This window comes from Olea europaea, chromosome 15 (genome assembly GCF_002742605.1).
Source record: "Olea europaea var. sylvestris chromosome 15, O_europaea_v1, whole genome shotgun sequence".
NCBI classification, from domain to species: Eukaryota; Viridiplantae; Streptophyta; class Magnoliopsida; order Lamiales; family Oleaceae; genus Olea; species Olea europaea.
Window position 1 is genome coordinate 1,707,909 of NC_036251.1, and position 12,869 is coordinate 1,720,777.

At 34.7% G+C, this 12,869-nt stretch overlaps 3 protein-coding genes across 28 annotated transcripts in view; 2 read left to right on the forward strand and 1 right to left on the reverse strand.

Annotated features, from left to right (window-relative positions):
* Nucleotides 1–3,084, reverse strand: part of LOC111409782 (probable plastid-lipid-associated protein 4, chloroplastic) — a 5,299-nt gene extending 2,215 nt beyond the window's left edge. Inside the window, exons 1-3 of the mRNA XM_023039817.1 lie at nucleotides 2,619–3,084; nucleotides 2,147–2,260; nucleotides 1,890–1,985 (exon numbers count right to left, since the gene is read on the reverse strand). Coding sequence (XP_022895585.1) covers nucleotides 1,890–1,985; nucleotides 2,147–2,260; nucleotides 2,619–2,933 — 525 coding nt within the window. The 5' untranslated portion in view covers nucleotides 2,934–3,084. The remainder of the gene's footprint in view (nucleotides 1–1,889; nucleotides 1,986–2,146; nucleotides 2,261–2,618) is intronic.
* Nucleotides 3,085–5,100: 2,016 nt separating this feature from the next.
* Nucleotides 5,101–6,086, forward strand: LOC111411097 (E3 ubiquitin-protein ligase RZF1-like). Its single transcript, XM_023041663.1, has 2 exons — nucleotides 5,101–5,447; nucleotides 5,576–6,086. Exons 1-2 carry the CDS (start codon nucleotides 5,101–5,103, stop codon nucleotides 6,084–6,086), a joined length of 858 nt encoding a protein of 285 aa, XP_022897431.1.
* Nucleotides 6,087–6,162: 76 nt separating this feature from the next.
* LOC111409784 (RHOMBOID-like protein 10, chloroplastic) lies at nucleotides 6,163–12,615 on the forward strand. 26 transcript variants are annotated; one of them, XR_002705538.1, is made up of 12 exons: nucleotides 7,413–8,023; nucleotides 8,192–8,302; nucleotides 8,382–8,403; nucleotides 8,515–8,762; nucleotides 9,066–9,133; nucleotides 9,215–9,289; nucleotides 9,373–9,626; nucleotides 10,030–10,102; nucleotides 10,185–10,321; nucleotides 10,503–10,601; nucleotides 10,963–11,004; nucleotides 12,039–12,615. XR_002705538.1 is itself a non-coding variant. In XM_023039820.1 (8 exons), the coding sequence occupies exons 5-8, from the start codon at nucleotides 10,067–10,069 to the stop codon at nucleotides 12,120–12,122; spliced, it is 261 nt and encodes an 86-aa protein (XP_022895588.1). In that variant the 5' UTR covers nucleotides 8,030–8,762; nucleotides 9,066–9,133; nucleotides 9,215–9,289; nucleotides 9,373–9,626; nucleotides 10,030–10,066; the 3' UTR covers nucleotides 12,123–12,615. The 26 variants fall into 26 exon arrangements, 1 of the variants encoding a protein (XP_022895588.1); XR_002705531.1 differs by adding an exon at nucleotides 6,163–6,250 and having other exon boundaries at nucleotides 7,213–8,023; nucleotides 8,192–8,762; XR_002705547.1 differs by having other exon boundaries at nucleotides 6,544–8,023; nucleotides 8,192–8,762; nucleotides 9,373–9,468; nucleotides 9,542–9,626.
* The last annotated feature ends 254 nt before the right edge of the window (nucleotides 12,616–12,869 follow it).

A 12,869-nucleotide genomic window follows, 5' to 3' on the forward strand; every position in this document is an offset into this window, starting at 1 on the left:
ATTGTTTGTTAATTATTTGTTTACATAATTATAACTATTATAACATATTTAGGTTCATCTATACAATATATTTCAAAATCGTTTTTATTTAAACTTATTTTCTATCACAATTTTTTTAATAATATAATTTACATGTAGACCTATAATTTTTTTATACTTTTTATCCACACATTCTCTAAAAATCATTTTACACTATAAATAATTTTATTCCAAAATAAAAGCTTAAATTTAGATAAAGTAAGGACATTCTTTATTAAAAGTTCAACTTGAATGTTATCTATATTTTATTGAACTTGGAATTATAATAAATAAATAAATAAAATAAAATTAAACGGGGCAAGAAAATCGACGGGCGGGGTGGGCGGCGTGGGACAGGAGAGGCGCCTGGGGGGGGGGCCGCCCCCCCCCCCCCCCCTAAATCCGCCTCTGGCTTCCATGCCCCCACACCCACACCCACCGCCACCTTAACCACAACAAACCCACCAGTTTGTTACTAAACTTAAAATCCATGAAAAATAAAATAAAAAATAACAAGCAAAAAGAAAAAGAGAAAATTGCTTCCTAAACTATCCCTGTTAATTCCCCACAATCACTACCAAATTCCAGCCCCTCTTTCAGACACCACCAACACCAATCCAGTAACCATCACATGAAAAAACCTGATCTCAAATTTCACCATTCTAACACTTAATTATCTTCATACTAATTTCCATAATCGTCATAGGCCAAGAAATCAGCATGATTAATGATGCAGCAGTCCGTGAAAGCATTGAAGTAAACCACGGAGAGGGGAAAGCATTCAACACATTTTTGTTCTATTTTGAAGATCACATTCAAAGCCCACCATCTCGCAGCCAGCTCCGATTTGTTGGCTTCATGTGCTTTACATATGATAAAAAACTACTCCTTTTCATACTTTGCATTTCTTTAAAGAAGTGAAGAAAGCTTATGGTGAAATGATGCAAAAAAGCTTAAAGAGAGACAATGGAGTTTAGTAGCCTTGGCAGTGGGAGTACAGGAAGAAATGACAGAAGATGGCTGGTTGACAAGAGAAAATCTGGGCCATTGATTGCTGAAGTTTACTGCTTGAAAGAGAAGATTATAATAGTTTATATTAACATTGAGTGTATAAAAATTGGATTTGGAAATATCATCTGAATTTAAGATCAAGGGTGTGTTTGCTGGAGTCATGGCAACAGAATGTTGGGTTCGTGGTGGCGGTGGAGGCATGGGCAGGGATGGATTTTGGCAGGGCATTTGAGAAGAAGATTTTTTTTTTTAAAAAAAAAAAAAAATTTATTTTACTCTTTTATTTTTCTTTTTCATTATTAATAGTAAAATTAAATGATAAGCTTAAGTGGACTGACGATTTTATCTTTCTAAATTAAGCCATCTGCAGACTATAATGCACACCCCTATTTCACAAAAAATAGATAGAACCAGACGGAAAGGACCATTTTCGCAATGAAAGGTTGATAAGAGGGAGCAAATGCTAAATTTGAAATGATATGACAATTTGCGTAGGGAGGGCAAAGGATACGAACTTTTTTTGCCAAGTACCTTTAATATACTGTCCATTATTCTATATTTGAATTATCTACTACTTTGTGCCTCACATGATTTTACGGATTTGACTTTTGTATTGAAACAAACTCTGGAAACTGTTATGCACAAGAAATCCATACGTATGTTAAATATCCTAGGCTCCAAGGTGATACTTATCAGCAAAAATACAGCAACGTGAGATCATAACTGAACTTATAGCTTTGTGTGTTTTTGTGCGCTATGGGAGGAACGAGGAAGAGAGCAAGTGTTTATAGAACAAAGTGAAAGTAGAGTAGGATTAGACAGTATGCATCACAGAGTGGCTAAAAGAACGATTCAGATACCTGATTGAAGAATGGCCACGATTCCATATTTTGAGCCCTAAGTCTATCTGCGTTAATTGCCTGATAGTTTGTTCTAGATCTCAAAAGCTTTGGTCTCTGCTCAGAGTGTTAAATTGGTGAGAAATTTCGACAATTACACAGTCATGAAGAAAAATTCAAAAGCAATCACTCTCTGGTAACAGCTTCAAAAAATAAGCATATCATTTGAGGGGAAAATGAAGTTTACTATCCATATTCCCTTCTTAATGCAGTTTTACCTGTACTTGCAAAATTGATTTCGAAGTCGTGTATATGAGTTCCCATTTCCCATTCAGCAAACTAGACTTCAGTGGCTCCTTCGTTGGGTTGACTGCCTCGAGTTTGCGAGCTATCTAACTAACAACAAAGTCGAAGGAAAATAAAAAAGGATGAAACTAAACTTAAACTATATCCAGAAAAATCACATATGCAGCATTATTCTGGAGACAGTCCATATTCTTAATTACAAGCTATGACTTAGAATGATTCCATAAACAGTAAAGAAAAGGAAATAAAAGAAGACTCACATAGCATCAATTCAATATCATAACATACTCGGACTCAAATTTTAAATCATTTATATCCTAAATTTATCTTATTCATACTTAAAAAGGTAAAAAAAAAAATAGTTAACCTTGATTTCCCTAAACTGCTATCCTTCAATAGAAAATGATAAGAAATGAAGAAGCTGAAAAAGCAAAAGAAATAAACCTGATCAATTCTTTGCCCGTCTTCAGGAGTGGCTTCAGCACCGCGATCAAGGGGTGCAATTGCCTCAAGAAGCTCTTTTTTGATGGACTCTACGTTCTTGGTTTTGTTGTTGAAGAAAGCAGGGAAGAATGAAACGTGGGTTCTCCACTTACTATAATCTGGCGGGGAATTGGTTGTGGTTGAGAGGCCGTCAACGTAGATAGTGGCTGGAAATGAGAAGTTGGAAGCGGCAGAGTGGAGGATTTTGGGGAGTGAGGAGGCGGAGGAGTGAGTGGTGACACGCGGTGGCGACGGAGAGAGTGAGGATAACGCCATGGAATTGGGAGAGCGATGGACTGTGGTGGTGAACCGGTTGTGTGGTTTGATTGTACGGTCGAGTGTGAGACACCTTTTGTAACATTTTTTGAGTGGATGACATAAGGCGTGCGTGGCTAGCTCCACAAACGAGTCGAAATGAACATCGACTGGCTCATAAGTTAGCTGGTCTCGAACCGGCAAAGGGGCAAGTTGATGGAATTAATCAAAAGCTCGATTGTCTAGTTATCATCTGTTTGGGCTCCATTATAATTAAATTTTGAGGGAAAATGTGTTTTCGAAATAGTGATTTTTTGGAGAATGCATGATTTAAAAATAAGGAAAAACTTTTAAGATTATGTATAATATTATTTCACTAAAAAAGGTATGGTTGAAAATAAAAAAGCGAAAATTGTAATTTTACAAAGATGGAGCCCAAAGACGGGTTAAATATCCTTAGATGAAAGGGCATGAGGGAGGTAGGGATGTTACTGATTATACTACGGGTGTGTTTGATTGGAGGTAGAATTTCATGGAAAATAGAATTGGAATTCCACATTCCAATTTAACTTTATTTGATACCCATTTTTTCCCTAGAAATGAAATTTCATCTTTGGTGCCACATAAACCAAATTCCATGAATTCAAGGAATTGCAATTCTCACCAAAATGGTGAGAATTGCAATTCTCAGTTACTGTAGCATTTTTTTTATTTTTTTCAATTTTTTTATTATTTTATTATTATTATTATTTTTTTTGGCAATGAAAACTAATTTTAAGAATTATTGTAAAAAAATATTTCCCTTTAATTGACAATTTTAATGTAAAACAAAGTCAAACGAACACCAAAAGATAAATTATTTTTTTGATTTTTTTTTTTTTTTGGCAATGGGAACAAATTTCATTCCCAGTGCCAATAAATTATATTCCTTTAATTTACAACTTTTATGTAAAACAAAGCCGAACGAATACCAAAAAATACTTTTATTTCAACATTTTTCAAGTGAAAAATTATACCAATCAAATACAATAATTTACAATTCCCAGTAAAACAATTTTTATGTAATTCAATTCCCTGAAATTCGTTTTCTAGGCAATTCTATTCTATTTTTTGCAATCAAACGGACCCTACATTTTAATTGAATAAAAGGTTCATAACTTTTGTATATTATCTTATTTATATCTCAAACTTTTTTCATCGTACTTATTCTCAAATTAACATAAATTAATCAGGATTATAATTTCTCTCCAATTTATTTTTTTTAATAAAAATTGGTAAGAAGATTTATTTGTTCATTGTATTTTTAAATAAACAAAACAAATAATAATGAAAAAATACGATTAAATATTTGACCCTCATTGTAAAGTATGTAAACAATATTTTTGGACGAAAATCACGATTAAGGACACAATTTTGTGATCAACGAAATGTGATAATGAATAAGTGTGATAATAAATAACAATTAAAATTTTTTAATGTAATTAAAATGTGATGAATTTATTAAAAAAAAATGTGGTGAGAATATAACCCTAAGTTCCGTTAGTTTCTTAAAATTTTGATGAAAATTGGGAGAATTATGATTAATAAGTCATTCATAATGTAATCTTCACTTCCATTTCGTGCCTTAATTTTCTTCCGATTGCTAATCTCTTTTATGATCCAAAAGAGAATCAAATGGAAGGCATATTGCTCCTCTAATCTCTTTCTTGCAAACTGGACAAGTTGGCTTGATATTATTTCATTGCACATATGACATTTGTGGTCAATTATAAGCAAAGGGATCTTATCTTGACAACAAATCTTTTCATTAACTCATTTATAAAAATTATGCACGTATCAAGTTTCAACGACAAGGAAATGCATTTGCTCAAGTTGAAAACGAAAAAGGGTTATCTTAAGAATAGACTTGCCACAATTGAAAAGGAAGAGGGATTGCAGAAAATGAGATTTTCCTTCAATTTTCTTCTCACTCATCCTTTACTTTAGATAGAGGAGACATGAAGAATCAAGAAAACAAACTTTCAATTCTTGAAAAGCCATACCTTTCTTTCTTTTCTTCACAATCTATATACATATAAAACCTCGCATGATATGTTTTTTTCACCACTAGTCGCTGAATTTTGCGTTCAAATCATATCGTACTCTCCTACTAATCAATATGTCAATTATGGTCAATCGCGGTCGAGTTATGGTCAATGGAATCCAGAGATTAAGAACATACCATTACTACTGGTGCCGGCATTGTCAACGAAGTATAAGAACCAGGACCACCAACCCAGCTGAAATATTGTGTCCTCGTTGTTTAGGACAAGTTGGTTACGAGCTCGACATGTCAAGGCCGAGACTTGGCTTAGACACACGGCTGGAACCATCCCCCGCGGCCAGGGTACTGGATTCCTTGGCTCAAATGTTCGATCCATCAATCAGGCAACAGCAAAATCTTGATGACGGAAGTCATGCAAGGCGCCAAGCTTATGTGTTGCTTCAATTTATAGGCCCTGATCCTCCAAGACCTGTTTCTCCTCATGAAAATATGTAAGTATATATCAACTTCATCGTTTAATTCTATTTTATTTGATAGTGGGCTCCACTACCACCTAGACCGATGACAATATTATCTTCTGTGATAAATAAATTGATACTTTCTACCATGGAAATTCTAGGAACTCGAATGAGCTCATCCAACAACTGACTGAAAATAACATGTCTGCCGGGCCATCTCCGGCCCCTGATTCGGCAGTGGAGGCCCTGCCGGTGTTAGCACTGAAGGCCGACCATTTGGCCAACGATTCACAATGTCCCATTTGCAAGGATGAATTTGGGGTTGGAACAGAAGTGAGAGAACTGCCATGCAAACATTTTTATCACTCCGAATGCATTCTGCCATGGCTGCAAAGGCGCAATAACTGTCCCGTTTGTCGATTTGAATTGCAAGGATTATCAAATGATAATAGTAATTTTTTTGAAGAAAATTATAATGAGAGAAGTGGTGATGAAACGGGGAGTAGTGAAAACTGGAGATGGACTCGGTTTTTCTCTCTGAGGCGGCCTTTCGGAATGGTGTTGAATTGGGCCAATCTTTGCATCGATTTTCTTGATAATACGATTAGCACCGCAGTTCAGGGAGGTAAGATACTACAAACCACCTCGTTTCAAAGATTAAAATGTTTTTAAGAACAATTTATTAAATCACGTTAAGGTTTGATTGTCTACTCGACAGATAACTTCATGTGGCGCTCTTGGCGCATCCCCTAGAGCGTGTTCTCTCTCTCTCTCTCTATATATACATGCATATGATGTCTTAATACTTCGAAAAAATTATATGGCATTTTTAGCAGGTAAGTTTTCTTATACTCTTCAATGGATTACACTCACCACGTGAATTTCACGGTAGGACTCTGCATAAAAGATCATCCGTAGCAGTTTACAATTTGTCGTGGAATCGAATATTCTCGAGAATTTGGAAAAAAAAAAATGAAGCTTTTGGAGCTGGATTCATAAATCAGATCACCCTTCAAGAAATATATTGAAAAATATTAAATTAATCTAATGAGGAATGTGTAAAAGAGATTAACAGCCCGTATTTGAAAAGTCCAAAATTATTTTAGAGATTAAAAAATTGTTTTTAAATCTGTTTGGATAATGTTTTAAAAATATTTTATGTGATTAAAATAAATTTTAGAGGAAAATGACTTAAAATAACTTTCCCATTAAACCTTTTTAGAAAAATTATTAGCAAAAATAAAAATCCTACCAAACGAGTCTAGGTGTCCATTTGGCATTGCTTTTGAAAAGCTAAAACGAGCATTTAAGATTCAAAAGCCTCTTTTAAACCCAATTAGCTAATTTTATAAAACTAATTTTTCTAGTTAGAAAAGTTTTTAGAGAAAATTGGTCCAATAGAACTTTATCTAAAAGTGTTTTCGGAATATGAAGCTTTTTAAAAATTAGTTTTTGAACAAAAATTAATGTAGCATCCTCCAACAACTTTCCTACATAAAGCAAAAATAAAAATAATATCATATCAAACGAGCCCTAAGAAACAAAAGTAGGCGCCTTTATTTGCATTCATGGTATTCTTATTTGGCTTCAATATTAAACACCAAGAAAATCTGAAACAGAGCCATGTTTGGATTCCATTTTTCAAAAATACGTTTTTCGAAATGCATTTTTAAGCACACGTCCTCTTATAAATAATGTTACACGTAAACCAAATTTTTTATTTTTATTTTTTCGATCATTTATTCTCCAAAAAATTACTATTTCAAAACACATTTTCCTCCAAAATCTTATTTTACAGGGGTAGAACTTAAGCAATGCATTAGAAGTTTCAAAGATGAAAAGCATCTTTTATCATACTCGAGACCGTGATATGTATAGTTGAAACATACAGTAAGAACTATTTTTAATTATTCTTGAAGAAGAAATATTTAAAAGAAATCATGACAATTCAAATATCTAGTTTTATTTGACATCTGATTATATGTGTACATGATTTCAAATTTCGCGTATTTTTTCGGTTTTTTAATGTCTCGTATTTCTTGTAGGTTTAAAAATATATTATTTTTCTAAATTTTCGAACGTCTCATTGTATTCTTTGTAGGCTTTATAATTTATATGTATTCTTTGTAGGCTTTTATAAATTTGTCACAACGATTTTGATTTTACCAAACTATAAAGTATCCCAATTAAAAAAATAAATAAAAAATAAAATAAAAAATGGAAAGGAAGGGGAAAAGGGGGTCTCTCTCAATAATTTTTCCCCTTTCTTCTTTATTTCTATTTTTCTCCAATTAAATTGAGACACGTCATCGCTGTAATAAAAATCTTCTTGTCCGAAGAATTTGGGTGGAATTTGCTGTCCTGTTTTCGTATTTGTATTTGTATTTGTATTTGTATTTGTATGTTGTGTGTGTGTGTGTGTGGAATTGAAGATCACAGGGAATGGGTGGATTTCCATCCAATCCAAAGTTCTATATCCCCAGCAATTCCATAGTGGGCCCTCTACACCCATTCACCTCATCACCGTCACCACCGCTCTACGCCTTGGCAACACGGTTCTCCAACGCCGCCGCCTTCAACCTGGGTTCCATCTTCATTCATCTGTCAAGGTACACTACATGCACAGTTTTCAGAAAAAAAAACGTGGTTCCCATGCCTTATTACATGTAGTACACGAAATAAAAGTTCTTTCTTTTTTTATTAATCGATTCACGGTAATATTAGCTTGGTATTGCAGATAAAATTGTTATGAATTAACAGAGATTCTTTTTTTATAGTGATGTTGTGCTGGTGCATTTTCAACTATATTGATTAGTTTTTTTTCTCTTTACACGAGAGCTGTGGTTGACTTAGATTATACAATGATGTGGCATATTTTCTGATTCGAGGTATGTGTGGGTTTCTAAGTGATTTGTGAGCATATTGAACTGATCATCCATGGATATCTAAAAATTCATATTCTTTTAGGTCCATTGTGACTGTCAAAAGTGTGAGAAGCTACTAATAGTTACTGTTGTGGCATTGAGTCTCTCGTTGCATCAGTAGTTCATTGTATTGCTAAAACTGGGAAGAATCTCTCTTCAATTTTGCTTCTGTACAGAATATTTCTCATCTTGGTGTTGTCCTTCAGTTCAAGGATATATGGTAAAAAAAGGCACTTCAATGTACAGGATGTAATGGTTTTCAATGGTGGCACGATGCTTTGCCATTCTTGAGCTTATGTTGCTTCAATGGAGATGAAACTAGAAGTGATCCTAATGATATTGGGAAGTCATACTCAAAACACATCTAGAAGAGTCGTATTTGACAGAAGGCAGTGGATCAATATTCTTCTTGCAGCCAATTATTGTGAGTATCACTACCTCAAACTTTTGTTGACAAAAACCATCTTTACGAGTAGTTCTCTTTGGCATCAGAAACTCGATGCTGCTTCTTCCAACTCCTTCCGCCAAAGAACCAAGAACCCCCACCCCCCCTTCCACAAACACACACTTACACAATGCTTCGATAAAGAGAAAATGGAAGGAAGAAAAAACATACAGATAACGTAGAAAAAGAGCTCTCAAATGCAGTCTCCTCATAAATATCTGTTTGAGCATTTTTATCCACAATTTTTTAGCATTAAATTCTTTTCTCTGAATTTACTTGCAGAGTATATATTGCACAAGCCCTTACACAAGTCGAGCTCTTATTTTGGGGAGCCTGCGTCTGAATCTGTGGTTGACACTGCAGTACTACATTCTTTACATTCATAATGAGAATTTTGTTATATAAATTCTTATGGAGTTTTATCCTTGTAGATCAACAGTCTTATAAACGAAGGGTGGAGGCTACCTACATCATCCTTTCTGCATGCAACTATTGTGCATCTGATGGTTTGATTTGAATTACTACAAATTAAATGCCTTTTTAGTCTGACACCCTACCTGTTTATTGAAAAGAAATTTCACCTTTTCAGGTCAATGTTATTCTTTAAACTCTGTTGGTCCTACTGTTGAGAAAATATGCGGTCCTAGAAGATACCTTACGATATACATCGCCTCTGCTGGAGCAAGTAAACACTAATAACGATTACAATATACAACGCATTTCTTATCTCAAAACTGCCCAGAAATGTTCTGAATAAGTCATTTAAAGAAAATCAGGGTCGCTGTGAGCTATTGATTCAGCAAAGCACCTGCTGTTAGCGCATCAGGAGCTATTTTTGGATTAGTAAGCTCCTGAACTCTGAAGTACCTACTTTGTTGACTTTTTAAGTTGATTACCAGTGTATTACTAAAACATCTGTTACCAAATCTGAGTCAAAGGTCGGTGAGGGAAGGTTTCTATTATCCAGGATATAAGTTTAATATATCATTTACCCAGCCACGTATATGTTTGCAGTAGCTTCTGAACTCAATTTGTATATTCGATAACTGTATAAATCTGCTAAAGGTGCAGCAATTTTATTCACGCCTGGATTCTTCATATTAAATCTTTACTCTATTGACTTAAATGTTATGAGAAGCTATATGTAAACCTACAGAACTTTCAGAACCATGAAAGTCTTTTCTGCATCCTTGTTTCTCCATCTTTCTATGTGTGTTTAATTGCTTAAATCTGTTGGCACAATCAGGTAGGATCTTTTGCTATGTTTGTCCTGAGGCACGGGCATGGTCAAAGGCAGTGAGGGACATCGTAATTCTGAAGTTAGTAAGCTCAAGTTACCTTCTTTGTTGACTTTTTAAGTTGATTACCAGTGTATGACTAAAACATCTGTTGCCAAATCAGAGTCGAAGGTCGGTGAGGGAAGATTTATATTATCCAGGATGCAAGTTTAATATATATCATTTACCCAGCCATGTATATGTTTGCAGTAGCTTCTGAACTCAAATTGTATATTCAATACCCGTATAAATCTACTAAAGGTACAGCAATTTTATTCACGCCTGGTTTCTTCGTATAAAATCTTTACTCTATTGATTTAAATGTTATGAGAAGCTATATGTAAAGCTACTGAACTTTCAGAACCAGGAAAGTCTTTTCTGCATCCTTGTTTCTCCACCTTTCTATGTGTGTTTAATTGCTCTAATCTGTTGGCACAATCAGGTAGGATCTTTTGCTATGTTTGTCCTGAGGCACAGGGGCATGTTCAAAGGCAGTGAGGGATATCGTAAATATATAGCACAAGTGATCATGTTGAATAAGGTATGCCACTCACGTCTCTCAGATTCACAATCCCTATACTATGGTGTATAAATCACGGATTTCTATTGTAACTCAATCACGTGATCAAGACTGTGAAACCGTATACTCTACATCCAAACCATAGTGCATCTTAAGGACCTCAACCAGGTCTCCATATTACACCCATTGCTCATATTTCATTCTTCAGGCACAGATTAGGCTTTTAATCATCAATTTTCGTGGTCTATTCTACATAATGTTGGGTAGCTGCTTGAATCTGATGGTGATGGTAACATGTTTATTGGGTTGGAAGTTATAATTACAGTAGTTATGTTCGCTACTTGTCATTTGTCCACAAATGAAATTGACCTTCCTCGTGCAGGCTTTTGGACTTCTATCTGAAGGCATTGATAACTGGGGCCACGTAAGTATGATTAACTTTTATTGCATAGTATTCTCTTGAGTGAATTACTCAAATGGTCATTGAACTTTGTAAAATATTTCCACGGGGTCACTGAACTTTAAAAATCATCCAATTCATTACTGAACTTTACAAAATATTTCCACGGGACCACTGAACTTTAAAAATTACCAAATTCATTACTGAACTTTGCAAAAGCTTTCCCAGAGGTTACTAAAGTTCAGTGACCCCGTGAAAGCCTTTTGCAAAGTTTAAAATTTTAGTGACCTCTAGGAAATCTTTTGCAAAGTTAAGTGATCCCGTGAAAACTTTTTACAAAGTTTAGTAATGAATTGGGTGATTTTTTATTTTCAGTGACCCCATGTAAACCTTTTGCAAAGTCTAGTGGTGAATTGGGTGATTTTTAAAGTTCGGTGACCCCGTGGAAACTTTTTACAATGTTGAGTGACCATTTGGTTAATTCACACTTTGATGTACTTGCTTTCATAAGTAAGCTTTTATTTTTGTGTTTGAGAAAGATGCCCATATAGTTTTCTTTGTATTTACAATTCTCTTATGACTACTGGTTGGTGCTAGCTTGTTTTAGAATAGCTTCACTTAATTTATGAGATAAAACTGTGCAGTTGTGCTACTTGCACAGACCATTTTGCAGAGGGTCTGTACAGATGCACACACATAGGGGTGGATCCCACACATGGAGTCCACATGTGGGGTCTACCCCCATGTGAGAGCCCCTGTACAGGGCTTGTGCAGGGAGCTTTATTCAAAACTGTGAATAGAGAAATTACCATACGAATGCAATTCCTTGTAGGGAGGTAGTTTACTACTTCATGCAAATGTCTCTTGTTTGTCAAAAATAGCCAACAAGGGCAGTTGTAACCAAATATTAACTGTCAAGAAACATTTTAGTTCAGAATTTCACTTTATGACATTCTGTCATTCTTTACCATAACATTGAAGTTTGCAAATTCTTCATTCTGTCGTAGAACTTATATTGGGTCTAATTTGATCGGTTTCTCATATGTTCCAAACTTCAGGTAGGAGGCTTGATTGGTGGAGCTGCTGTATCTTGGCTTCTCAGTCCTACATGGAAGGTTGAATCAGTTTCATGCAATGGGTGACAAATTTTTACAGACAAAGCACCACTTTTCTCCCTCATCAAGAGACATAACAAGTAATGCAGAGCATAGAGGCTGTTTTGAAGACTCTTTTATCACTAGGTTCATCTGCATATAGGATTGGAGAAAGGATAGATCTCCTATCATCTTTACTCTAAAGATTCACATTGAAAAATGTATGTGGCATCATGTATGGTTACTCCAAAATTCATGTTGGCCTATGAGAGAACAAAGGGTCAATACTTCTACAGTCGATTTGTCTTTGTACAGCACTTGATCTTGAGTGTCAATGAATGGAACACAGGTGGCGAAAAGGGTTCCTGAAGTCGACTTTAAATTTACGAGTTACAAGACTTTATAGAGTAGCATGTATGAAAGCGTGAGAATATGCAAATCATGAACACCTAGTTCTTGTAACCAAAAAGTAAGCATCAAAGACTTCTTGTAAGAATTTGGATATATGATTGAGAATGGTCAATATTTTCATTTCATTGAATTCACTATTTCAAAGAACATGAATGATCTTAGTTATACAGTACAATAAGATTTCTAAATAGTATTCTCAAAAATAGGTTCTAGATAGTTTAAAATGTGAGTATATAGAGTATATGCGACAAGGTCTTTATAATACTAGATTCTTTTTTGGTCAAATTACTTTTTATCCACACATTTTATAAAATTTATAAGTATGTTGATTATATAGGCACAGACTTAACCTCTCATCCACATTAGGCATGATAAAAAAAAAAT

Coding starts and splice junctions, on each gene's coding strand:
- LOC111409784 (XM_023039820.1), top strand. CDS start 10,067: ATGGTCAAAGGCAGTGAGGGACATCGTAATTCTGAA. Junction 10,103..10,502: donor AGGGACATCGTAATTCTGAA/GTTAGTAAGCTC, acceptor TGGCACAATCAG/GTAGGATCTTTTGCTATGTT. Junction 10,602..10,962: donor AAGTGATCATGTTGAATAAG/GTATGCCACTCA, acceptor TTCCTCGTGCAG/GCTTTTGGACTTCTATCTGA.
- LOC111411097 (XM_023041663.1), top strand. CDS start 5,101: ATGGTCAATGGAATCCAGAGATTAAGAACATACCATTACTACTGGTGC. Junction 5,448..5,575: donor GTTTCTCCTCATGAAAATAT/GTAAGTATATAT, acceptor TGGAAATTCTAG/GAACTCGAATGAGCTCATCC.